The sequence below is a fragment of the Notamacropus eugenii genome, chromosome 4 (genome assembly GCF_028372415.1).
Source record: "Notamacropus eugenii isolate mMacEug1 chromosome 4, mMacEug1.pri_v2, whole genome shotgun sequence".
Lineage (NCBI taxonomy): Eukaryota > Metazoa > Chordata > Mammalia > Diprotodontia > Macropodidae > Notamacropus > Notamacropus eugenii.
This window is the reverse complement of record NC_092875.1, coordinates 50,152,126-50,179,169: the sequence shown is the minus strand read 5'-3', so window position 1 is coordinate 50,179,169 and position 27,044 is coordinate 50,152,126. Positions and strand designations below refer to the sequence as shown.

Sequence of the window (27,044 nt, the reverse complement as noted above, 5' to 3'; positions counted from 1 at the left end):
AATTGCTTCCCAGTCTCTGAACCAACCTGAGTCCAGCTGACTGAGGCCCATGGCCAGTGAAGCCATCCATCCCCCCGACCCCTGGGGTCACTTATTTCTCCTATCCCAAGCTCTTGTCAATTCTCAGAAAAATTAAATTCCCTGCGTACCATCTCTGCAAGGGGTTGCCCACCCTGGGGACGTACCGGCTGGGTGTCCAGGGATGACCAGGCTGTTGGTAGGGAGCGATGGGGGAGGGGGCAGCGTGGGGGGGGCAGCAAACATGGCCGCCGCGTGGTGCTGATGCTGGGCTTGGGAACGGAGAGCAAAGTGCGAGGTAGCAAGGTTGGAGATGGACAGAGGCAGGGCTGGGCCTGGCCCGTGGGGGGACAGTGCAACGTGCTTGGGGAGGCCGAGGCTGGCTGCACTGCTGGCGCTGCTGCTCCTGCTAGGGGATGGGAAGGGGGAGAGAGGATGGGGCAAAGGGAGACAGGGGGGACAGAGAGATGTGGGACAGGAAGAAAAATGGAGGCAGGGAGAGATGGGGGGCAGAAGGAGAGACGAGGGACAGAGGGAGATAGGAGAAAGGTCAAGGGCCAAAAGAAGAGGAAGGAGGATAGGAGGATGGGAAGATGGCAGACAGGAGACAGGGAATAGAGAGACAGGCAGAGATGGGGACAGAGAGAGGTGGGGGAAAGTAGAGAAGAAAGAAGAACAAGGAGATGAAATGACAGACAGTAAGAGGGTGAGGGATGAAGGAGGAGAGACAGAGATGCCACAGTCAGGCAAGAAACAACAGGAGGAAGTGGGAGGAGGCCACAGAGACAAAGGAAAGACAAATTAGTAAACTGGACCCCAAGATGGCGCTGTCACCACATCCCTTGGGCCCTGAACCAGCCCCCATGCCTATCCTGCCCCAGGTCTGCTCTCCCCACAGTGGGCCAGTCCCCCCACCCTCAAACCCCTCCCCAGAGGAAGGGGCCAACCTTACCTGAGGCTGTGCAGGCCGTTGTGGGTGGCAGGGGGATGGCCGGGGTAGGTGCCCAGGGGGGGCCCCACGTGTGCTGGGGGTGGGGCCCGGGGCTGCGGGGGTGCAGGCTGCACTTGCTGAGGCTGTGGAGTGAGGCGGGGTGGGGGAGGGGCCTCCTTCTTCACCAAGGGGCTGGCTCGGGTGCTGGAGGGGGCGCCTATAGGAACTGTGGTGACGGTGGGGGCCGGGGGACTGGGCACAGATGGCAGAAACGGGGTCTCGGTGCTCAGTTCCCGGCTCCGCTCCAATCCTGAGACCTTAGGTCCAACAGGAGCCTTTGTCTCGGGCTTCTCACTCAGCGAGAAACCTGGAAGGGAGACAAGAGGGTGAGCCACTGTGGCCTGGCCCGAGAGTAGAGTCTACAAGGACCCGGATCCTGGCCTCACAAGGAGGTCAAAGAGGACCCTAAACCCCAGCCCCTGGGAAATCCCAGAGACACCGGGTCTAAGACCTAAGGAAGGGGGAGGCCCTTCAACCTGGAGCCACAGGGACATGGGGGCTGGGGATGCAGTGAGAGGGATGATAGTGACTGGCTGTTTTTACAACAGTTATAGACTATAATACAGGGCCACAGATCGAGGGCCAGGAAGGACCTTGGAATATAGCTAGTCCAACCCCTTTGTTTTACTGATTAGGGTTTAGTGACCTGCCCAAGGTCATACAAGCAGTAACTGGCAGAGATGGGCTTTTCAACTCCTGAGTCCAAACCCACAAACCCACTGATCTTTTTTAAGTCCATCCAAAGATCCCACACTCTCTCAGAGGAAATAGCCACTTGTGTTCAGAGGTGGGCAGGGGGTCCCTAGTAGCCAGAGGCCTGGGTGATGAAGTGGCCCCAGAGTGGAGCCATGCTACAGATTCTGAAGGGTGGGAGTGGACCCCAGACCCTCTCAGGAAAAGGTCTGGGATGTGGGATGCAGTGTGTGGGCAACAGTGCCAAGGTTGGCTGGGCTGGGTACACTCTAGGGTGCATGAAGGGTAGCGATGTAGACCAAGTCATCCTTCTTAGTCTCTGCTAACCCATCTCCAGATCCCTTTGCCCTGTCTCTGTGACCATGACACATTTCTGCTGCCCTAGCCTGGTCCTCACGGCTTTACTGGTCTCTGGGGCTCCATCCAACACTTCTGGATCACCCAGTGGCCTCAAGCCTTTCCATCTGCTTTCTTTTCTCAACAACTTGAGAACCCACTCATCAGATCTGAACCATCACTATTTGGGGTGGTACAAAATCTGGCTTACAGATTTAGTGCTGGAAGGTACCCTAGAGGCCATAAAATCCAGCCCCCTCATTTGATGGGTGGGGAAATGGGAGTCCCTTAGGGGTACAAACATAGGAACACAGATGGAGAGCTACAAGGCTCTTGTCCAATCCTCTCATCTGATCAATGAGGAAATGGGGATGCAGAAAAGACAAGTGACTTTCTCAGTGTTTGAAGAAGGATCTGACCTCAGGTCTTTCTGAACCCCAGTCCCCTATGCTAAACTAGACGACCTCCTAAGACCCAATCCTTAGACGGTTTTGTAGCTTGTGATAACTGTCCACTATTCCCTCTTTCTGGGTACTCTTCCCTTGGCTTCCAGGACACAGCTTTCTCCTGTGGCTCTTCCTTGGTCTGTTTTCCAGATCTGCCCCCTTGGTGCTTCCCAAGGTTCTGCCTTGAGATTCTTTTTCTCTCTCTCTCCATATAGACTCTCCCTTTCATCTTCTCACCACCCAGACTTTGGGATCCAATCCTAATTTCTAAGCAAATGACTCTTATGTTGACGTTCTCTGCCCAACGGCTCCTCCTCCCAGAAAGCTGCTGTCCATGATGTCCAACAACCTGCTGGACATTTGTATCTCGTCTCTCACTGGCCCAATGAACCCACCATCCCTGTGCCTCCCTCCCCGCAAAACCTGTTCCTCTCCTTAAAATATTGTGCTTTCTGCTGATCTGATTACCACTGTCTCCAACTAAATTTCAGTTGTTTTTGGATATGGGATTGGTGAGCAGAAAAAGGGAAAAGAGGAAGAAGCCCCCAACTCGCACATGGCAGCCAGACCCAGCTCGCTCAAATGGTGTCTATGTCACCTCCTTGCTCAAGAAGCTCCCACGCTCCCTTCTGCCTAGGACAATTCCCTATTCCTCAGTTGAGATTCAAGACCGTCCAAAATTGAGCCCAACATAAACTAGGCAAAATTCGATATTCCTAAGACGCTTCTGAAATATTTTAAAGAAACTTCTCCCACCTACCAACTGCCTCAGGGGAGCAGGCCAAGTCTCTTGCTCCTGACGCAGTCTGTGCCACAGCTTCTCTGCTGAGCGCGGGGCCTTGACAACCTCAAAGCTAACATTTATTTAGTGCTTTTACGGCTTACAAAGCACTTTATAAATATCATCTCATCTGGACCTCACAATAACTCCAAAGTAGTCTGTTATCTCTAATGCCTACATTATGTATGCTTTATTACATAACACACAGTATCTATAAAATGATTTCATTTTATAGATGAGGAAACTGAGGCAGAGATTAAGTAACTTGCCCAGAGTCCTATAGCTGGTATACAGGCAGAATTGGAACATAGGTCTTCCTGACTCAGTGCCATCTAGCTGCCTGAATATGCCCATGAGAGTCTTGCAGTTGTTAGGGATTTGAGATGCCATCGAGTGCAATCCTATGCCTGAACAAGAATCCTTACTACAACACCCCTAGACAAGTGGCTATGGCTAAGACCTCTAGCTAGGAGAAGCCAATGCCTCTCGGGCAGTACATCAGCCTCTGAGATGGCTCTAATTCAAAGTATTTTCTTCCCTTCTTACAGTGAGCCAAGATCTGTGCCTTGACACCTTTTACCCACTGCTCTTAGCTTTAGCCTCTGGGACTAAAGAAGAAGGATAATCTCTCTTCCCCAAGATGAGCTTGTGAATACTTGAATACAGCTCTCACGTTCCTTCCTCCTTCCTTATCAACAACTTCTCTAGACTAAACAACCAATGTTGCTTCAGGTGATCCTCAAGTGACATGATTATGAGACCCTTCCCCATCCTGGTGGTATTGCTCTGCATCCTCTCCAGTTTGTTAATGTGCTTCCTAAAATGTGGCATCCTAAAAACACAATACTTACTCATGTGGAAAGTGGCTCCCTGCCCCTACCCACCATTCCCCTCTCTTACAACAGCTTTAGGTTGTATTAGCTTTTTTTTGGGGTGATCATTGGCCACTAAACCCTTTGGATTGTGTTCTGACAAAGTGCCATCTGTCATCCTTTCCCCCATCTTGTACTTTGGGAAATTGATTTTCTGAACCCAAAGGTAAGACTTTAACTGATGATTAAATACAGCCCAACATTTTGATCTGTTGAGATCTTTTTTTTTTATCCTTAATCTGCCATTCAATGTGGTAGATTTTCCTTCCCAGTTTCATGTCATCTCCTAAACTGATAAGGAAGCCAGCTATGCCTTTATTCAAGTCAAAAAAAAAAAAAAAAAAGGTGACTAGCACCATCCCAAAAGCAGAGCCCAAGGACATTTCACCGTAGACCTTCTTTTACAGAGACAATCACTCTGGCATGCCAGAATGGCAGCCAGCCATTCAACCCAATCTGAACCCATTAAAACAGACTGCCATTAAGCCAACCATCCCTCTATCTCATCTATTCAAACAGTATAAAAACTTGGCTCAAATGCTTTGCCGCTATCTCTGAGGATGGTACCTACAGCTTCCCCATGACTCGCCAGCCTATTACGGTTATTCTGGCATGACCTGTCTTGGATGAAGCTGGTTCTTTGTGACCTCCATTTTCGTTTCTTGATGTTCACTGACCATCACTTCAACAGTGTGTTCTAGAATTTTTCAAGTAACTGAAGTCAACCTCACTGGCCTAGAGTGTGCAGACTCTGTTCTCTCTCTTTTTAAATCAAGGGCACACCTGCCCTCCCCTAGGCCTGAGGTAGTTCTGTCTTCTGCCATGACCTTTCCTATCTATGCAATTCCTCTAGACCTAGGGATGGGAAGAGATCCAAGGGAGCACTCCTACCACCTCCCTACTTATCTTTGGCCTATTCACTCCCTATGAGCCATGTTCTGGCCTTTCTAGTAAGATGAGGATTCCTGACACAGATTAAAAAAAAAAAAAAGAGTCCAGTAGCTCTGCCTTCTCTTTAAAAAACTGAAATGCTTATTCTAATTTAGGTTTTTAATTAGCTACAGCAAAGGTCACCAAGGAGGCCCTGGTGGGGGCAGGGTCTGACGCCATCTGGGAAGACAGGGCCATGTCCCCTTTGACCCTTCTCCTGTAACAATTAATGTAGAAGGGTATCTCAGACTCTTTAGGTCACTGTGGTAGGATAGCATATAACAAGAAGGCCAGACATACCCTGAGAGGGCAATTCCTGCCTCATCTCTCCCCTATCCATAGCCAGCTCTGTAAAATTCATGGTTGTAAATAAAAAGTGGGGGAGAGGGACGGGGGAGAGATGGGACATGAAGAGATCTCATGCTCTTTAGTCATTGGAAATGCAATGAAACTGGGTTGGCATTGTTGGGGGTAACGCAGGCACTGGGCTCGTGGCTACCCTCAGCACAGGTAAGATGAATGAACCTCTGTGTGCGTATACACACACACACACGCATGCACATCTTTCCTCTGGATGTCCCGTCACTGCTTCCCATCTGGTACTGTCCTCCCCCAACACACTGATGCCTGGATGCTTTAAATCAAAAACCAATTTTGGCTGGCGAGCTCCTGATGAATAATTAAACAGGCTGGATCTCTGGTGGTATTGCTCCAATGCATTCCAGAGGCACTGACAGGGTTGTTTGCTTTTATACCCTTCTCTGTCCTGGGACTCAAAGTCCTACTGGATGGAGGCACCAACCCTCTCTAGGCAAAGACAAAAACTGACTCCTCATTTCACAAATGGGGAGACTGAGATCCAGTGGGGCAAATGGGAATGGCTGCCCATGTAGGTCCCAGCGTGGAGTGGGGCAGGGGTGGGAGTGGAATATATGAAATCTCTTACCTTTACTAGCTGCTGGAGCAAAGAGTTTCTCAGAGCCCACGGAGGCCTGAAACACAGGAAGGAGGAAACATTAGAGCACTCTGATGGGTGTTTGAATCTATCTTCCCATTTTCTCCTCTCAGATACCAGGTTTTCTCCATAACTTCCTGGGGTGTGGTAGAAGAAGGCACAGGCTCTGTAAGGCCCATCAGTCTGAGCCTCTGCATTCTTTGGTGAAGAAAATACCATGTGTGGCCTAAGGAAAAGTCCCCTAATCTCCCTGGGCCTCAGTTTTTTCATGTAGACACTTTCAGGTCTGGATGAGACCCTATGGAATGGGCCACACAAGTGGGAACACACCAATGCCCCCCTCCACACCCTACACACACAGTGAGTAAGCTGTCAACTATGTCTCTTCCCATCCATAAAGTATTTGCCTTCTTCCGGGGACTCTTCCAAAACTCATCATAAATAGCATAGCTGCTTAGTTCCTGAGTCAATTAATAAGCATTTATTAAATGCCCTTATGGGGAAGCAAAGACTAAAAACACAAAAGACAATTTCAAGCTCCTTGACTTCAAGAATTTACAGTCCACCAGAGGAAACAATGTGGAAGAGCCATGCTGCCCTTGGGCAAGAGAATGAACTTGGTGGCACAGAGGCGTCTTCTATCTATGGATGGGAGTCTTGGGTATCAATGCTTCCCCTACCTGCAACATCACACATGCAGAGTGGGAGAAGTCCTCCTCTTCACCCCCAGTCACCACCAAGATGGTGGCCCAGTTTCTAACCAAAAGCTTGTGAATTTCTCCCCCCTTCCCTTCCTTTGGTGTCATCGACACCACTGGGGACTCATTTTAACTGTTTTGATAGAAACCTCCCTTGTTTAATGATCATAAAACCTCAGAACAGGATAGGCCCTCAGCATTTAAACTGGACACTCTGCCACCTAGAACCTAGAAGCTCTTGTATCACCAGACTCTGCTGAGATATCTCCAGTGATGGATGGGGAGCTCACTACATTTGGACCAGTCTATTCCACAGCTCTGTCCGTTAGAAAAGTCTTCCTTCTATCAAGCTGAAATCTGCCTTCTCGTAATTCCCGGAGGGTTCCTAGTTTTGTGCAATGGAGCCACATGGAACTAATATATCATCTCTTGTTCTTGATGGTCCTTCAGACAAAATGAAGACAGTTTGAATCTTCTGCTCTCTGCTCAGCCTTCAGCCCACTCTTCACATGGGCACTTTCACCATCTTGGCTGCATTCCTCCACCTGCTCCAGCTTGTCCACAGCTTTCCTAAAATCAAATTCCCTGGCTGATGTTATCACTGTCCCTAATGTTTATTGCAACTGGAAAAATAAGAGGAATAAGAAGGGTCTCTTTATCTTAGACTACAATATATCTCTTTCAGCACTTCTTACACTGTGGGTTGAGACCCATTTCAACCCACAGTGTAAGAAGTGCTGAAAGGGTCAAAGGTGGAAAGCTCTGAGACCACTAGCAAACTCTGGGAGAGAAGGAAGCTCAGCTCTTATACACACATGCGCATGTATGTGTAAGGTCATATTTTCAATGGCCTGCCTGAAGTAGAACACAAGACATGGAAAGGACACAGTCCACCCTCTCTGCATGTTTTCTTCTGAATAAGCATGTCTCAGAAAGATTAGGCCCAACCGTCAGACATGCCCATAACTCATCCGTAAGCATGAAAAGAAACCAACTTTTTGCCTTTTTAAAATTGAATCATTAGTTTGGATAGAAAGATAATTTTGTCCAGCCCTCTATTTTACAGAGGGAAAAACTAGAGCGGAGAGAAGGAAGCACCCCAGCACAGGTTTTACCCAATCAGCAGAGCGAGGCTCTGAGCCCAAAGCCAGGCTTTCCCTTCTATACCACGCTGCCTCCCTTCCCTTTTAGAGAATCCTTCCATGGTCCCCTCCAGGAACAAGACAACTGAAGGATACTTTCTGCCAAACACAGAAAGCTACCTAGGAATCTCTATGGCATCAGTCCTCTGGGCTGCGGAGGTCCAAGACCAGCCCAGGCATTATTTGGGACAGGTCAGAGACAAGTCAGGAAGACTTGCCCTTTGGCCTATAGACCCTACATAGGGGAGAGGCTCCAGATCTTGCAGGAAAATCTGGTTACCATCCCTCAGGACATACCAGAGCTCAGAGCTAAAGATAAGCCACCAGAGTCACCTCCAGGCCTTCCAATAAAGAAGAACATCTAACAAATAAATTAACTGCTGCAGGACATGTTAGATGAGGAGCTGAAAGAACCAGAGGTCAGTCTGAAAAGGATGATGGGTGTCCTCCATACTTAAAGGGCCTTCAGGCATAAAAAGGATGTGACTTGTTCAGCTTGGGTGCAGAGGGAAGTTACAGACACTGATTCTGGCTCCCCGGAAGAGGAGCAGGCTTCCCCTTCCTCAAGGTCTTTGAGCAGAGGATGGATGGTGCCTGGGCAGGTATGTTATACTTGGGATTTCTTTTCTATACAGGTTGAAGGAGCTGGTTGCTGAGGTTCCTTCCAAGCCTAAGTTCTCTAAATGAGAGCCTAACCAGGTGATGATAGCCATTCTGCATTAGCAGCAGGTGTGCTCTGGGCTTTAAAATGGAGGCCAAAGCTAGATATAAGCTAATACTAGGTATTGAGAGAGCCCCAGCTTCCAAGCAGGGAGAAATGGGGATGGGGATGGGGCCCAACTGTGGCCTGGTTTTGTTGGGACAGCCAACATCTTGTACCCAGACATGATGAAGGGGCCTAGACACTGGCTAATCAGCCAGACTCACTTAGGAACTTACCAGTTTACAACATTGGGCTGTGATTTTGTTTGGCAAAACACACATAACGATGACAATAACAAGGATAACATTTCTATGGTCTTTAAGGTTGGTAAAGTAGTTTATATTATCACAAGATCCTAGATTTGGAGATGGACTGGACACATTCAGTCCAATCCCTCCTCCCATTTTACAGAGGAGACTGAGGTCCAAAGGTTAAGTGATTTGCCCAAGGTCACACAGAGAGTAACAGATTCCTGCTTCTTAGGCTATAAACCTAATGAGTTTTCCCCACATCAGTCTTATGTGATTATTATCCCTATTTTACAGGAAACAAAATAGAGGTAAAAGGACTTGGTCAAGGCCATGCAGCTGTTAAAAATCTGAGGGAGAATTCAAATATAAATCCTGCAGATTCCAAGGGCAGGATTTAACCTGTTGTGCCATACTGCTGTCCATGGTACCTTGACCCTTTAGGAATAAATTCTTCAAAGTTCATTTACCTTTCAGTGAATGTAGAAAGGGGGCGGGTAAGGAAAGGAAGGTGTTGGACAAGAAGAACCAGGTGGTGGTAGTTGCTGTGGAGTGGGGGTGGGGTGAGGTGGTAAAAGCACAGCCCTGGCATGAAGACAGTTCCAGAAGATCAGTTTGGCTGCTGCACCCTGGGGATCACTGGGCCCTTCTGTGTGTTGTCTCTTCCATTAGAATATGAGCACCTTGAGCAGGGACTGACTTTCCTATTCTGATCTCTAAGGTTTAACATGGTGCTCAATGCTTAATAAATACTTTTTGCTTCACTGAGTCAGTGAAACAGAGTAGACCAGCAGGCCACTTCCTACAGAAGCCTTTTGGTGTCCCCTTTCCCCCACCCCTCACCATTGTCAATGCTTTCTCCCTCTACAAATCAACTTTATTAATTTATCTGTAGACTTGTTTTGTCACTTCCAGGAAGATAACATAAGGATCTTGAAGGCAAAGGCTGGTTTTATCACTTTTTGGGGGAGGTGGGGGGAAGAGGGTATTCTTAGCTCTAAGGCCTGGGCCTGATCCTGAGTGCTTAAAGTAAATGCTTCTTTATTTGAAGCAGGGGGAACAGCCTAGATATACAAAGGCATGGAAATAGGAATGATTTGTATGAGAAAATGACCATGGGCCAGTTTGGCTGGAGGTGAGAGGGCTGCTTAGGGATGCGGTGAAGAGACACCAGGCTTCAGAACCCTACCAACGGTGGGACTCTGGGCAAGTCACCCCACCTCAGTTTGTCATCTGTAAAATGGGCAGAATAACAGTGACCCTCTCCCAGGGTTACTTTGTTTGTGACTGTGAAGATCAATGTGATATTTGTAAAGCACTCTGCAAACCTAACACTGCCATATAAGTGAAAGCCCACTGATTATCATTATTATCTTAATAAGCCTTGAAAGGTCAGTTGAAGTAAGATTAATAAAGGGCTTTCAATGACAAACAGGAGTTGGGATTTTATCCAGGGATCCTCTGTAGTTTCTTGAGTAAATCACTGACACAGTCACTCTGTGGCTGAGATACCCCTGGTGTGGTCCTGTCCCAGCCTGTGTTGTTAGCCTGCCAGGGGGACATCCAGGGACAGCATCCTAGAGGCAGATAGAGACCTGGGTTTGGAACTTGAGGGTGGGGGCCCTGCCTCTATGCCAGGCACATCTCACTACCTTCTTCCACTGAGCCACTACCCCATCTAATGAGAGCTCCAAGGGCTCTGGGGAGCCAGGATGGGAGAAACATGACCTGGGCCGTGTACAGGGCCTGGGAGCTGTGATAAGGAACCTCAGGTTATAGCTCATAAAAACCACAGTAAATCCAGAGAACCTGGTACTGTACCAACTTCTGATAAAGTTTACTAGAGGAAGGTGGGGAGGTGAGGAGCTCACAGATCTAGGGTTGGAACGGACCTTGGGGGCTAGAGAAAACCACCCCTCCTTTTTTACAGATGAGGAAACTGAGGCCGAGGAGATGAATCCAGATCCTTCAACTCGAGTAACTGTTGGGGAGGGGTGTGTGTTTCTTTGCACTGAATCCAGGTCTCCCAGGATGGAGGTAGAGAGAAGTGGCTGAGCTTTTGGGGCCTCTGAGGTCATGAGGCACATGGAAGATGGAGGTTGGGGCAGAGATGGGGGAGCAGGGAAGGCAGAGGGAGACAGCGACCAGGGCCAGGGATGGGAGGGTTTAGGAAATTAGGGGAAAATGAAGGTCAAGAAGCGGAATGGTGCAGACCCAGAGTGGTCCATGCTCAGTCCGGATCCTAATACACTGTCGGGTACACAGAAGGTTTTTAACAAATGCTTCTTGATTGCTTTTTGGAAGATCATGTTTTGAGAGCCAGAAGGACTCCCTGGGTCATGGAAGAGGGGGCCATGAGAATTAGTTGCCTTTGATAGCACAGAAGGGTGTGTCTGCATGTGCGTGTGCGTTGTGTGTGTGCGCGTGTGTGTGTGTGTACATGTGCATAGGTTCAGAGTGACCCATAAAGGACCAGGACCCACTCCTCTCCCATCATGCCCCACTTCTTAATGCCCAGCCAGGAACAATGACAGTCACTCTCTGGGACCATCAGGCTGGGCTTCCAGGTTGAACCTTTTGCAGAGGAAGCTAAGGCGGGGTGTGTGTCCCCCCTGCACACAACCAATAGCAGGGCCTCCCCATTTTGCTCTCTGGCCCTCAGCAACACTGTAGTTGAGAAGGGAGGAAAGAGGTCACTGATTTAGGGAAAACAGCATGGCACGCTGGGAAGAGCCAGGATGCCTGGGTACAAATTCCACTCTAGGGGTCATTATGTGACCTTGGGCAAGCCATCCTACTTTCCTGATTTCCTCAACTGTAAGATGAGGTAGCTGAGCCTGAGGTGCCTTCCAGCTGTAAGACTGTGACTCTATGAAACCTGAGACCCTGGGCTCCCTGGAGGGAAGTGGCTATGCCCCTATGCCCAAGTAGAGGCAAGAGTGAGAGGGAATTCACACAGTTAGGCTAGACTAGGTAAGAATGCATGCCAGCACATGGCGCTAGGGCTGGAGGCTGCACAGGCCTTGCTCACATTTCTCTTTTGGACCTGTCCCCCAGTTTCCCCTCAAAAAGCTACTCCTTCCAGCAGAAGCAAAATCACTAAGCCTGGAAGGTTTCCAGCGTACCACCATCTTAGGAATGTAGATGCAGTTACCTAGGATGACATCCCAGAGAAGCAGAAGGTAATATACAGTACTCAGTAATATACAGGCAGGGATACTAGGTATGTCATTGCCAACATGTATACAGAGTTTACTACGTGCCAGCTCTTTTATAGATACATTACAAAGATTTTCTCATTTGATCCTCACTACAACCCTATGATGATCCCCATTTTATAGAGGAGGAAACAGAAGCAAATAGAGGTTAAGTGACTTGCCCAGGGTCACACAACTAGTGTCTGAGGATGGGTTTGAACTCAGGTCCTTCGGCTTCCAAGTTCATTGCTCTGACAGCCAAATAGCTGTCCCATACAGACACGTATGTACTCATGGTGTGGACTCTGGGAAGGCTCCGAGTAAAGCTATCGACAGGCAGACATACAATCACACGCTGAGACACATAGAGAGAGACCTGCATGAATCTCCCTCCTTCAACAGTGCAGGTCACCAGGTGCCCAGTGGGGCATCTGTGTTAAGAGTTACCATAATTGTGTTCACAGAGACACCATCTATGCATGCAGCGCCCCACCCCACCCCCAGTGTACAGCTAGCTAACTCAGGTGTGGCTTAGCCTCGAGTGGGGCCCCCACAAGGCACACCAGGCCGGGTGTTTGCATTTTCCCAATTACTAGGCTCTGGGGACACATTTCCCCCACTTCAATTCTTTTCCCAATCAGGTTCCTATTATCCCACTCTCCAGCCACCAAGGCCTCATTTATTTGTTTACAAAGGAAATCGCCAAATTAAAACCACTGCAGGAACTTTTTCTGAAAGGTTCCAGCCAAGCTGGAGCCAGAGGGTCCCCAAAGGTTTGGGGTGTCCTGTTCTCTCTCCTTCCTGACTCGTGGCCACTCCTCCCCCACCAGCTTGAGAACAGCTCATTTACTTCATTTTCCTTTTACTAACAGCCCTGGCTCGACCACTGGACTTCACCAAGGTCTGGAATGAAAAGCTCCCGGAAGTTTGTATTAATTAATGAGGCTGTGGGCTCTTGGATGAGAGCTACTTCCCCCTGCCCTGAAGCAGCTGAGTGGCAGAGGGGGAAGGGGACACTCTTGGCTAGACGGTCCTCCCAAGGGATGTAGGTGCTAAGAAGTTGGCTGATGCCTCTGGCCTGGGTCTTTTTTCTGGTTAAGTCCTGAGGACAGCCTTGGTCATCCCTGATTCCCATCTCTCTGCCAAGCAATCCCTGGGCACATCAGGCCTAGTTTCTGTCCTACATCCTCAGAGAGGTGCAGACACTGACCCATGTCCATGGAAACAGCTCAAAGATGCCCCAACTCTAGAGCATGAACGGCCAGGGCTCAGAAACTTCAATCCATCTATTAATTAACAAGCATTTCTGGAGTGTCCTGGCTGTGCTGGACACCGAGGAGATAAAGAAAAACAGTCCCTACCTTCAAGGAGCTCCCATTCTACTGTGGGAGACAGCATCTACATAAACATAAGACACAGGGATGGAAGGAAGATTAACCTCTGAGGGGAAGGGGTGAGAGCCAGTAACTGTCTGGTTTATAAAGCACTGCACTTTCAAACAACCTCATGGAGGAAAGAGGGCAATGATTATGATCCTCACCCTACGGATGTACTAAGTGAAGCTCTTTGTTACTGACTTGTCCACAATAGGGTGGAGGTGTCAAGTGGACACGCAGTGGAAACAGAGCCCAGCTCTGCCCCTACCTGCTGTGAGTTTGAGTCAGTTACCTGCTTTCTCTGATTCCTCATCTGGACCAGCTGGCTTCCCACTTCCCTTCCAGGACTTTCCTGATCCCCCCAGTTGTCAGTGACCCTACCCCCTCAATTCTAACTATTTTGTGAATATCCTGCAAACACTGACTTCCTTATCTACACACCCACAGCAGATTCCCAAGGCTTGCTGCTTTTTATATCCCCAGCATTTAACAAAGCAGTACTTAATAAATGCATGCTGACTGAATGACAGGTTGATTTAATCTGTGATCCTCTGACTGACAATCTCTAACGACCCTTCCAACTCCATATAGTCGGTACTGGACACAGCACTTTGACCCTACCATCCTCCCTGTCACCATGTCTGAAAGATGTACTGGCGCTCAGAATGAGGCATTGATTGCTGTGAGGAATAGGACGAGCTTACAATGTGCAAGGCACTATACTCAGTGCTTCGGAAATATCATCTTATTTGATCCTCATAACCATCCATCAAGCTCAGTGGGGTGCTGTTATTATCTTCATTTTACAGCTGGAGAAACTGATCCAAAGGTTAAGTGACTTGCCTAGGGTCACACTGCTAGTATTGAGGTTGGATTTGAATTCAGGCCTTCCTGACTCTTGGCCCAGCACTGGATGCTTTCAGTTACTTCTGGCAGTTATTCCTCACTCCTGAGCCTCAGTTTCCTAAGCTGTATGATGAAATTGGACTAGCTGATCTATAAGGTGTTTGCCAACTCTAAAAATCTGAAACTTTCCTTGCCTTCTGCAAGGACTGAATATGCAAGCTAAAAAGGAGGGAGACCCAGGTTATGAGACAAGGGAACTTTTTGGAGAGTGGCTAGCTAAGCACCAATGCCTTCTCATCTGTTCCATGAGCGTGCTCTGGAACCCCTGGGCCCCTTTCTCTCCCTAAGTCCCATAGAAGATTTGGTCCAAGACCCCATCCCTTCTGCTCCCACCCACCAATGAAACAGCACTTGCTGCTGGGGCCAGAAATGCTAACTCGACTCCTGGTAAGGACTGGAGCTCCAATGAGCAGATGTTCTCACATCTGTGAAGCCTTAATTACTTGGAGAGAAGCAGAGCTGGCTAAGGAAGGAGACAGCTTCTCTGTCACAGTCTAGTGTCTCCCAGCAGGCCACTGTCGAGGCCCCGAGGGCCCAATGTGATTGAGGGGGAGGGATGGGGCAGGTTATGGGATGGATGGAGGTGTGTTGTGGGCCCAACGTGGGGTCAGGTGCTTCACATGGGAGGTCATCTGGCCACAGTCAACAGACCACTGGGTTTTTGTAATGGAGTCAGCAGAACTCTAGGTTCAAGTCTGCCACCCACACTAGTTGCAAGTTAGTTTTCCTGGGCTTCAGTTAACAGGTAAGGCCCAACAAACATCAGAAGCACCTACACCACAGTCTGCGACATTACACATACTGTGCCTGTAAACTATTGAGCTACACAAATGTTGGCTCACTATCAGTAATATCTTCCTTGCTGACTAGAAGATGAAGAGAAGAGCTCCTTGAGTGGAGCCCAAAGGGCCATGGAAAGTTCTGGATTTGGAGGCAAAGAACCTGGGGTTCAAATTTCAACCTTGCTATCTGTTACCTCAGAGACCCTGGGAAAGTCCCTTAACCTCCCTTAATGTGTAAAATGACAGCTAGATGAAATAGCCTCTCTTAAGATAGGCCCCTTATGGCTCTACAGTCACGATCCATTCAGGGGCTGCTCTTAATGCTGCCTTCCCAGAGCAATGGAAGCTTTCTGAGAGGAATTTGATTTTCAGGGCCCAGCACAGTGGATGGAGAATGGGACTTTGGACTCAGAAAGAACTCAATGGTTCAAATCTTGACACTCAGTAGCTGGGTGATGTTGAGTGCATCACTTCCTCCCTCAGGGTCTCAGTTTCTCCATCTGTAAAATAGCTTCTAAGGTTCTCTTCTGGCTCAAAAGCTGGGATCCTATGATCCTAGAGCTGGAAAGGACCTCAGGGGCCATCTAATCCAATCATCCCCTCATTTTACAGATGAGAAAACACTTGTTCAAAGCCATTTCTCAGGGGTGGGATTTGAATCCACGTACTGTGACAAGTCAACAAACACTCCCCTGTACTATGTTGCCGAAAAAGGCCCTTCATGCCCATTCTCTGCTCCTTCTACATGACCCAGTGGCTGACAGAGCATGAAGCATGTGAGGCGTGAGCAAGGCATCTCTCCCTGCCCCCCTGCACCTCCCACAAAGACCATGGAACATCAGAGGTTCCGGAATAGGGGGAGATCAGGGCTTGTCCCTCCAAGCTATATCCAAGTCCTGCCCCTCTAGGGGGCAACCATTTGGTGCCAGGAAGCCCACCATGTCCGGTGTTAATGAAATGAAGCCAGGGCTTGAATCAGGAATGAGGAGCGTTCCTCCAACTTATCAGCCCTGAGACCCTGCATCTGCTCAGAGAGATAATGAGCCCAGAGCCTCTGGGGACAACGCAGCTCAATGGTGTGACCTTCAGCGCCAGCCAACCTCCTCCACCCCTCCAAGGTGAAGACCAACGTGACTCAGGAGGCTACCTCCAGGAGCCAGCTTCCGCTCTCCTGCCTGAACTCAGAGAAGGCCTGCACTGCATTCGGGGCAGACCTTGAGAGCGAACCCCTAAGTCTTCAGTTCTGACCCAACGAACTCAGCTCTTGTCACCAGCACACATCTCTTTTCTCAGCTCCCACTCACATAGGGCCTTTTCCCAACAGAATAAAAGCTTCGAGAGAATAGGGACCATCCTGTCTGCTGAATGGTATCTCTATCACATAGCAAAGTGCAATGCTTGTTGATTGACTATTGAACTGCTGTGCTCATTTGCCTGTCTGACATCAGCTAAGACATGCAGTAATGTGGCACAGGGGATAGGGGGATAGGCCTCTCTCTCCAACTAACTGCCCCCAGGGTCAGCGGCACTAGTATGCCCCAGAAACTCAACTGGATCAACTCAATTTGCCATTCATTTACTAAGGGCCTACTATGTGCAAGGAACTGCTATGTGCTGGGCCCTGGTGCTATCAAGACAGAAAAGAAATGGCCCCTGCCCTCCAGAATTTTATGTTCTCCTCGGGACTGAGAGTGAGGCACAGTTCAGATAAGAACACCAGCTCTAACAAGAGGAGGGATGAGGGAAGGTGGTACTTAGAAGGGATGCCTAATGCCTTCAGGGAAGCCTATGGAAGGAGGGACTGGGTTTTAGGCATGGGGGCCACACAGAAATGGAATGCCAAGGTCGGTGTAGTGGAGTAGAGAATGAACTGAGGAATGCCAGTCACCTAAGACTTGAAATGCTGGGCTGAGGACTCAGGCTTTCCTCGTGGAGGTAACTGGGACTCACTGAGAATTTCTGAGCAGAGGAGTGACCCAGGCGCTTGGGATGTTGAATCTGGCAGATGTAAGGGAGATACGACAATGAGGGGAGGGCAGTCTACCTGGTCTCTGCTGGAGGTTCAGTGCCAGCTGGCTACTGACTGGACACAGCCTGGCATCATGGAATCAGAATCTGAGAACCTGGTTTTGCTATCTCTCAGTGTGACCTGGGGTAGGTCACTTGGTGCCTTTTGCCCTCAGGGTGGGACCAGATGACTGCTAGGATTCCTTCCAGACAATCACTGTGTCACTATCACTATCTCTAATCTACCAGTGACAGTCTTAAAGCTGTTCTGTTGCCTTGGGCTGCCCCTGCACCACACTCTGCAGCTGCTCGTCTCCCCTTAGAGAGACAAGATAAAGTCCAGGGCAAAGAATACTGGACTTGGAATCAGAACAACAGGGGTCTAGTACCACTTAGTAGTTGCGTGACCTTGGGTAAGTAACTTTCCCTTTTTGCACCCAGGTCTCCTACCTTGCAAAATGGGATAATGACAGACATTTTAATGAAATTTTTAAGTCCCCCCAAATTTTACTTATACTTACTTTACTTACTCACTTGAGTCTTAGCAACAAACCTAGGTTCAAGCAGGATTTTGTATTACTATGTTATCAGGGAAGAGACTAAGGTTCAGAGAGGCCCTGTCATCTATTCAGGGTCACCCAGCTAGCAAATACTCCACAGCCAGGATTTGAACTGACATCTCTCTCGATTCTTCCTTAAACTGCTTTTTTACTAGCATTCATTTGTATGACCTGCTCTACTGGGAAGCCAGTTCTAACCCACGGAATGATTAGTTATCGCTGGTCAAGGCCATCCTTCTTCAGGAGTTTGCAGATGATAAACGATACACTCTGGAGCCCTGCTCCCAGTCAACCAGGGCCCCAGGAAGCTCTGCTCTTCCTGCCTCCTTTCAAATCCAGTCCCAGACACTTGGTAGCACAAGTCATTTCAGTCTGCCTCAGTTTCCTCAATTGTACAATGAGGATCAGAATAGTACCTTCCTCCTTTGGTTGTTGTGAAAATCAAACAAGACACTACTGTAAAGCACTTAGTATAGTGCTCGGCACACAGTAAATGACGGTTTCCTTCTCTTCCCCTTGCCCCAAAGTAAGCATGGAGCTCATTTTGTCCTGTCCTCATGGCTCTATCCTAGAACCCAGATGCTCCCTTATGGCCCTGAGTAGTAACAAGGAGGAGGGCCAGGAGGGTGGGAGCAAAGTCAAGAAGATCTCAGTTTGAATCTGACACTTGCTAGCTATACTGCCTTGTGCAAGATACTATCTCCTAAAGCTTGGGTTTCCTGGTCTTTAAAATGGGGACAAAGCCAGCAGCAGTCCCTGTCATTGAGTTAGGTTAATGCTCCTGTCAGTTAAGGAATGTAAGGAGAAATAATGCCCTCTGTTGTAATGAGAACTGAGGTCAACCACAGGAGGCTTTCCCCCTTCTCCCCCAAGGGTTTAGACCAGGTCATGGGTCATGGGTCATTGTCTCAATGCCCAGAGGCCAGACTAGAAAGGAGGGAGGGGTGAGCAACACTGGGGTATCTACTTCTCAAGGGTTGGAATCAGAGCTGGGGCCTGGAAGGTGAGCTCTTTGGCTCCCACCCCAAGTCCAGCTCTAGCCATGGAAACCAGGCCATTAACTTAACTGAGTGGCCTGTTCTTGACCTCAGACCTCTGTATTACCAGAGGGACTCAACCATGTCCCAGGTCAATGACACAGAAGCAGTGAGGAGCAATGGAAAATGGATGTGGGAGTCAGAGGACCTGACTTCAAATCCTGCCTGTGCCACACTCAGGCAAGTCATTTCAAGTCAATGGTATGAGTGCTAAGTCTGAGAACAAAAGGGCCCTGGGCCACAGAACCCACAACAAAGCAGTCTCCTCCCCAAGGGGCTTTGTGCCACTTCTCAGGGTCTTTCTTGTCAAAGGGATGATTTCTTTGGTAATGCCATTTTGTGACAGTGTTCTTCATTCCATCCAGGCTGAATAGGGATCATCTACCAGCTTTTCTCCCTCTAGGAGATGAATCCCTGTCTGACCACAAGCTGAGGGTTCTGATCTGACCTGTCCTTTTTTGTGGACTGCTTTCTGGTCTGTGTGTGTATCCTCAAAGGTCCCAGCAGGGATCAGGCTGGGGTGTCATTCATTCTGCATGGGATCCAGTCCAGGTTTACTGACCCTGCCAGAGCTGGGTTGAGGCAGCATCGGGTCAGCAGGCAGGAGAGAAGCCAGTGGGATCTGGAGGAGCCCATAGTCTGATAGGGGGGAAGACAACAGGCAGATGTTGTACAAGGTCAGGTATGATGTAACATGAACTGGGGTGGTTCAGACGACTTGGCAGCCCAGCAAGGCTTCTCCGAGGAACAAAGCCAATGTTATCTTGCGAGGGGCCTGGTTTCCAGGAATAAGGAAGTGATAGTCCCGATGCACTCTGCCCTGGTGCAATCTCCTTTAAAGTGCTGTGCTGTGCTGTTCTGGAAATGGCATTTCAGGAAGGGTACTGAGAAGCTGGACAGCACCCAGAGGAAGGTGACCAGAGGAGCAGGGGAACACAAATTGAGTACAGATTCTCCGGGTTTTGGTCTCTGTATGGCTGTTTTGTACGAGCACTTAATACCTGCTGAACTGAACTGAATGCAACTTTGGTTACTTGAAAGAACAGGGGGTATTTAGCCTGGAGAAGAGGGGGATCGTCTTTAAGTATCTGAAAGGCTGCCATGTGGAAGACGGTTCAGAGGGCAGACCCAGATGGGACTGTTGGCCCCAACACTGCTTGGGCTTGATGTTCAGGTCATGAGGGGCTTCTGAGGTCCTTTCCAGCTCAAGATTCTCTTTGTATTTAGGCTCTCAGAGAGTGTGCTAGTGCTGAGCTGAAGCCAGCAGGATTGATCCCCCAATTCCACAGCCCCAGATGGCTGGCTGGGGCACAGGGAGTAACAGCATCCAGGGGAGACAAAAGAGCTTTTCTAATCTCTGAGAGATCTCCCCATTAAAATCTTCATTAGCCTCCAACTCAGGGAGGGGCTCGAACTCACCCAGATCAGCATAAACTTTTAACAGGCATCTTATCATCCTGGCCAAGCCTGGCTGGCCTTATCGTTACAGTTGCAGATAAAAGAAATGAGCTCAGGGATATGAATAATGCCACTTGGGGGGGGCCTTCTCATGACATTTCCAGGAGAAGGGAAATCCAAGCTCCAGTACAAAAGGCAAGAAAGGATACTAGGGGGCAAAGTCCTTTATTCCAAGTGGGCGTAGCAAGTTCTAGTACGCTGAGAGATATCAGGCTAAAGGTTTAAGTGACTGGTCCATGGCCAGACTTGGGGATGTCCCCTAGTGTGAAGTTGAAGGAATGAGACTACCCTAATGAGGGTGGTTTGGCTCACAGGTCCTACAGCTTTTGCCTCTGCAGCCCCAAAGAGCTCCATGTGGTTGGACAATGAGGTACTCCACAAAGAGTATGTTGGGTTTCCTTTTTCCCAGATAGGCCAACTCTTTTCAGACACATGAGAATAAATCTCCTAAAGAGTTTTCTCTAGAAACCAACCTGGTCCCAAGCAAGTACCTGGGGCCCTCTCCTTTCTGGGCAGAGCCAAAGAAGGAGGTAGCAGCATGCTCTTCTAGGCAGGGGGCCCTATCTTCTGGTTGAAAGAAGACACCTATGAAGGCTTGATCACCACCTCCCCCCAAATCTGGGGGCAAGCGCCTACCACCCCTAGGGAGTTATACCCAGAAACCGGGAGAGACAGGGCTGGCTGGTTATTATCAAACCACACTGATTTGGAATACAAATGCTCGGACAGACTGGGCATGGATGGGTTCTGAAGCCTTAGACAGCCTCTGAAGAAGCCTCTGCAAATCCCTGACCTCTTTGTAGGAGGGAGGCATCTGGTTTACTTTTCCCAACCTCAGAATGGAAGCGCGCCCCCCTTGCTGCGATGAGCAGTCTATGCAGTGGCCATCAGCTGCCACACGGTGGAGCCCCTAATACTATCAAAACTCACTGCACAAGGCTGCTCTTAGGAGGTCCGCCATCATGCCCCCCTACCCTGTGTGCTCTCCTGTCACACACACCCAGAGAGATCACAGTACCGAACCGCCAGGGCTGAGGGTGGGGATGGGGAAGGCCGCTTGTCCTTCGGCCAATGACCCCTAGCATCTGCAAAGTCCTCTCCCTGGACAACATGCTGCATGCACCTTGAGGCTCTGCAGGCTTCTCAGGGCCCAGGGAAGTCCAGGGCTGGCTCCACAGCCAACGTCCCAGGTGCATTCAACAGACTGAAACAATGGGTGGCCCATGCAGGCCCTGGGGAGGGCGGGAAAGGACCTCAAACGCCAAAGTATTGGCTATCTCAAATCCAGGGAACTCTTGGCAACTGTCTGGCTAGGTTGGTGCTTTGTCCTCTTTCCCGGGTTGCCAATGACCTCTGAACCCCACTTTGTCAATTCACAAAACTCCAAAGAGACAAATTCTGTCTCCCAGGAAGTGGCTAAGACCTGGGGTAGGGGAGTCTGCTGGATTTTATGGGAAGGGAGGAGAAGGGTGAGGAAGGAGGAGCAGAAGAGGGAATAGCCAGACAGAAACCGTGCAATTCCTTCGTGATCAGTCTTAAGAAACACCCCAGAATGAGAGGGGGCTGATGCCTCCCCTCCTCCACTGAGTGAAAGTCCCAATCAGGACAGTGTCCTAGTCCCCAGGGGGGCTGCCTCTCCTTAGTGCCAGCTTTGACTCAGTGACTCAAGCCTAAGCGGTCACTAATCAGTTGGGTCCTCTCAGATCATTCCAGGCTCCAGTAGACACCACCTGCTCAGGCAGGCGGCGGGAAGGGAAAAAAAGGACCTGTCTTTTGAGGTCAATGGGTCACAACGTCTCAGGGTGACAAAGGTCATCAGATGGGGGAGGGTGAGGGGCTTCACAGCAGGCAGGCTAGCAGACACCGGAGCAAGGTCTTCAGTGCCCAGGGTTAGTCCTTCAAAGCGCTCCTCTCTCAGGTTGGCAGGACCACCACTTTGAACAGTAAACCTCTCTCCTCCCATCCCGGGACACTAGGTGAAATCCCGGCTCCCAGCCCACCTCCTCAAGCAGCAGGGTCAGAAACGGGCTTTGTCTTGGAGGCTGCCAGGCTAAAGCCCAGTGGCCCAGGCCCAGTCTAAGGCCAGGGGGCATGCAGCGGTGCCCGAGCCACACCAGATCCACATCCCCAACGGTTTTCAGGAAGCCTGGAACTCGAGATCAGCCCGGGGCAAGGACCCCGGGAGTCTGCCAGGGGCAGAATACCGTAAGGAAAGAAGAGCTCCTTAGAAGCAGGAGCAGACTCTACCTCCCCCTCCCTCCCCACAAGACCCTGCCCCAGGCAGAGAAGAAAAAGCAAACTCAGAAACCCTTCCCGTCCCAGCAGTCCAGCCCCCCAGGGAGGCAGAGGCGGCCCGAGGAGGTCAGCGGCACCTCCACACCCGCTGCGCACACGGGGCAGCCCCACACAAAGGCGGCCAGGCACGTGGACAAGGCTCCCGGCCTCTTCCCTCCCTCCCTCCCTGCCAAGGGGGCCCCTGGTCCGGCACTGGCCGCGGCACGCCCTCCCGGCCGAGCCCGGGTCCGCGCGCACGCTTCGGTTCCTTCCATGTGCTCCGTGCCCACACGGGGCCCAAGGGCGCCGGCCACACTCAGGCGGGGCACCCCGCGGCGCGCTGGGCCCTCGGGCTCCCGGGGGTGGCTGGGCGCCCCCGGCCAAGCCCGGCGGTGCGAGCCTGCGGGGAGGGGGAGGCGGGCACTGCGGTTCCCATCGAAGGCAGCGCCGCTCACAACTCACCACTCGGCGGGGCCTGGGTCGGTCCGGGTCCGAGCGGCCGGTCAGCTCGCAGCTCGGCGGGACTCCAGCAAGGGCTAGTCCTCGGGCCGGCGCCGGGCAGCCCGGGCAGGCAGCATGGAAGTCGGGCGGGCAGCTGGGGGGAGGGGGAGCGCCTCCGGTCCGGCTCGGCTCAAACCGGTTCCCGGCGCGGCGGCGGCCTGGCTCCCCTTCGGCGCCCGCGGGGCCGTCGGTCTGGGGGGCGGCAGCGGTGCGGCCCCTGCGCCCGAGCCCTAGCCCAGGGTCCGGGGGCGCGGGGGGCGCATCCTCCGGCTCCGGCACCACCGCGCTGCGCTCGGAGAGCTCTAGGGCTCGGGGGCCATGGCCCCGCGGCCGACCAGCGCGTGCCCTGATCCGAACCCGGGCGTGGGGTCCGCGGCTCCGGGGCTCCCGCCTGCTCGCAGGCGGCGCTGGACACTGAGCAGGGGCTGTGGCGCGGGCGGCCGGGTCTCAGCACCCGCAGGCTCGACTAATCCAGCCAAGACGCACGGATCCGCCGACGGCGGGGCGGCTCCGCAGCGCGGCTGCGCCCGGCCTGGCCCCACCCCTGCCCCGCCCCTCCCTCTCCCTGGCTCCGCCCCCAGCGCCCGAGGATCCCCGCCCCTCCCCGCCCTCGGCCGCAGCAGGCTCCCGGAGCCTCCCCGCCCCCAGCCCCAGCTGACCCCAGACCTCGAGTCGGCTCCGCCGCGCGGCCCGCTCCCGGCCCCCGAAGGGCCCCCCGCCCCTGCCCCCACCTCCCGCGGACCCAGAGCCTCGGAGGTGTTCCCAGGAGCAGCTGCCGGAGGGGGCCTCCTCGCCCTCTTCCTTCCCATCCCCCAGCTCCGGGCTCCGGTCGGGGTGGGGGCGCGGAGCCGCACGTGCGCACCCGGAGAGGCAGGCCGGGGCGTCCGCCTGGGGCCCCCCGAAGCCCCGCGCTCTGGGAGGCAGCCCGGGCGAGAGAGGCAGGCCCGGCGAGGGGCACCCAGAGGAGGCCGGCGGCGGGCAAGCTCAGGCCAGGGCGGAGGCGGGAGCCCCGGGCGGGCCCCCATGTCTACGGGTGACGGTCTGGGCCCCGCACGGGCATCCCGTCCGCGGGAGAGGGCCGGGGGCAGAGCGCCCGCACGGTGCCTGGCACTGCCACAAGGCGCTTATTCCCTCCCCTTCGGAAAACAAGTCTGGGGAAGGGCGCCCCGGCTGGCTTCCCTCTGCCAGGCCCATCTCCCTGCCCGTGACCTTACTGCATCCGCGGCCCCCCTCTCCTGGCCCTGGCCTGCTCTCGCCCTAGTAAGACCTCCCCCTGACCCTACCGGGTCAGACCTGGTGACTGCCCAGGCCCATCCCAAGAATGACACAAGCCCTGATGAACACCTACTTTGTTAACAGATGCAAAACCAAAAAACTCCCCAAACAGTCCCTAACCTCAAGGAACTTACATTCTGTTGGGAGGGAGGGGAGTGAAGTGAGTGACAAGATAATGAAACATAAAATACAGATGAATGAGACACAAGATGGCTTTGGGAGGGACCATAATGCCCAGCAGGCCTTTGAGCTGGCCGGACAAAGCTAGAGATCCTAGGAGATGGAGGTGATGAGGGGGTACATTTTAGGAAGGGGAAGGAGTCAGACAACCTGAGGCCAGAGAGGAAGTGTCCTACGGCTGGACCATCCTGACCAGAGTAACGCATATATATAATAAGCCTCTACTTGCTCACCACGCAATCCTCTTCAACCCTGTCCAACACCATCAAGATGGTTACACTTTACACCTCTGGGCAGTCACATGGTGGCCAGAAGAAACGATACAAGGACACTCTCAAGAACTCTGGATTTGACTATGCAACATGGGAGACACTGGCACAGGACCGCTCAGCATGGCGTGCCCACATCAGAAAAGGTGCTGTGCTCTATGAGCAAAGCAGAATTGAGACAGCACAAAGGAAACGTAGGATGCACAAATTTGGAGTAACCACCCCAAATGTTCACACTGACCATCTGGGCCCAATCTGTGGTACAGCACTCCGAGCTCATATTGGTCTGATCTGCCACAGTTGGACACACTGAAACTTGACTTTATCATGGTGATATCATTCTGGTCCTCTGAGAATGAAGGACAACAGCCCCCTGATGATTTCATCTACTCCCTCGTGAAAACACAGTGTGATACGTGGCCAAGGACAAAGAGCTCTGGGTTTAAAATTGATGCTGCTCAAAGGCTACATTTAGCCAAGTCGAACCTGGAGCTGAACCAGAATTCCACCCTTCCTTTGTTCTCTTTGCCCTCGCCTTCCCAGATCCCCCTAATGGCACTGTTACCTTCATAGTCACCCGGGCTTGCAACCTTGTCATCTGACTGCTTTCTCTCACTGGCCTCACCACTCCTTCCCCAAAGCACCAACCCCTCTAACTGAGTTTCTCAGAAATCTTCCAAGAAAACAAGCCCTCCTCATCCTTACATTCAGTGCCTTCCACAGCTCCAAAACACTCCCTCAGTGCTTAGCAGAATCCCTGGCACACAGTAGGTACTTTCTCTTCCCCCACTTTTCTCTCACTGTTCCTCTTCATTGGCTCTCAGTTCCAGCCATACTGGATGGCTACCTCCCTTTCAATCTAGCCTTACCCACTCTGGAATGGGTTGTGCCTCCATCCTACTCCATTTCTCTTGGTTGAAGTTCCCTCCTTTTCTTTCCAGGTAGCTTTCCCTGCCCCTCTGCCCCTCTAGATGACTGCAGGAGTGACAATTTTGCCTCTCAGGTTTTTCACAGCCCTTTGCTTGGCCCCCTCCTCCTCATGCTGTCTCTGGATTCACAGTTATTTGTACTTTCCCCTGGACCCCATGGGCTTTTAAGATTCCTGAAAGCAGGCCCCTGGCCCATCTGTCTTTGGATTGACCTCATGAGCAGTCACTACTTATCTAAATAAGGACTGAATAAATGAATGAAGGGACCTCCACTTGGATCTCAGCAGCTCCTCCACAAGTACTTTTGGGGAGGAGGAGGGTAGGAAATCACTTCAGTGATCTGAACCTCAGGTTTCTCATCTGTAAAATGGCCAGTGATACCTGGCCTGCCCCCCTGGTCAGCGCTCACAGGAAACAAAGGATGGCAAGTCTTGGCAAAGCTTGTGGGCCCAAGTGCTAAGGAAGACCTGAATTAGGATCTTGCCACAGGCAATTTGCAAGTTACTTCCCAGTTCTAGGCCTCACCTTCCTCACCTGTAAAGTGGGGGAAGAGTTTCAGACCAGAGCAGAGGTGTCCAACGTGAAACTTCCTGGTGTAATTAATTGTGGCTCAGGGCACTCCCAAGTGTAGCTGAACTAGATTAAATTTTAATTGTGAAATATTTAACTAAATAAACATACAAGAGAACTCAGATGGGACAGCTAGGTGGCACAGTGGATAAAGTACCAGGTCTGGAGTCAGAAGGACCTGAGTTTAAATCCTGCCTGAGATACTTCCTAGCTGTGTGACCCTGGGCAAGTCACTTCACACTGTTTGCCTCAGTTTACTTATCTGTCAAATGAACTGGGGAAGAAAATGGCAAGCCACTTTAGTATCTTTGCCAAGAAAACTCCTAATAGGATGTCGGAGAGTTGGACAAGACTGAAAGGCCTCAATGACAACAACAAATGTTAATACTTGGTTTTCAAAGTCAATACTTGGCCTGCAGAGATCCTTATATTTGAATGAAGTGGTGGCAGCTCCCCCAGCTCAGCTGTCTGTCTGAGTTTGACAGCAATGGAGTAGGTGACTTCTAAAGTCTCTTTCTGCTCTAACTCCTTGGCTGCTGGGCCTGGGCTGGGGGTGGAATTCTGGTTCAGCTACAGGTTTGATTAGACTAGATGTAGCCGTTGAGCTACTTTCCAACTGGGATATTTTCTGAGTTCAGGCAAGTACTTTGTAAAGTACAGCACACCCTGGAGGGGTTATCCCAACACATGCCAGCCTGCCCTCTGTGTGCCCCTTAGCACTGGGCCAGGGGATCTGATGCTGGTGCAAGCTGAGGATAATCAGTCTCAGAGGAGGATGCTGGCTGAAAGCCAAGGGCAGGCACTATCCCCCGGGAGAAAATCCATTCAGTCCCCAAATGGAGGGGGAGGGGGAGGGCAGGCAGAAGACCTGATTGGCCCCATAGCAGGATGGCACTGGAAACCTTGGTTA

General features: G+C 51.2%; 1 protein-coding gene across 7 annotated transcripts in view; it reads right to left on the bottom strand.

Annotated features, from left to right (window-relative positions):
• Positions 1-27,044, bottom strand: part of FBRSL1 (fibrosin like 1) — a 297,437-nt gene that overhangs the window by 24,477 nt on the left and 245,916 nt on the right. For 4 of the 7 annotated variants that reach the window (XM_072600792.1, XM_072600794.1, XM_072600790.1 and 1 more), the window contains exons 6-8: positions 6,014-6,059; positions 971-1,316; positions 186-427 (exon numbers count right to left, since the gene is read on the bottom strand). In XM_072600792.1, the coding sequence (XP_072456893.1) occupies positions 186-427; positions 971-1,316; positions 6,014-6,059 (634 nt within the window). Of the gene's footprint in view, positions 1-185; positions 428-970; positions 1,317-6,013; positions 6,060-22,872; positions 23,327-27,044 lie in introns of those variants that run through there. The other 3 variants (XM_072600796.1, XM_072600791.1, XM_072600795.1) reach the window with 3 other exon arrangements.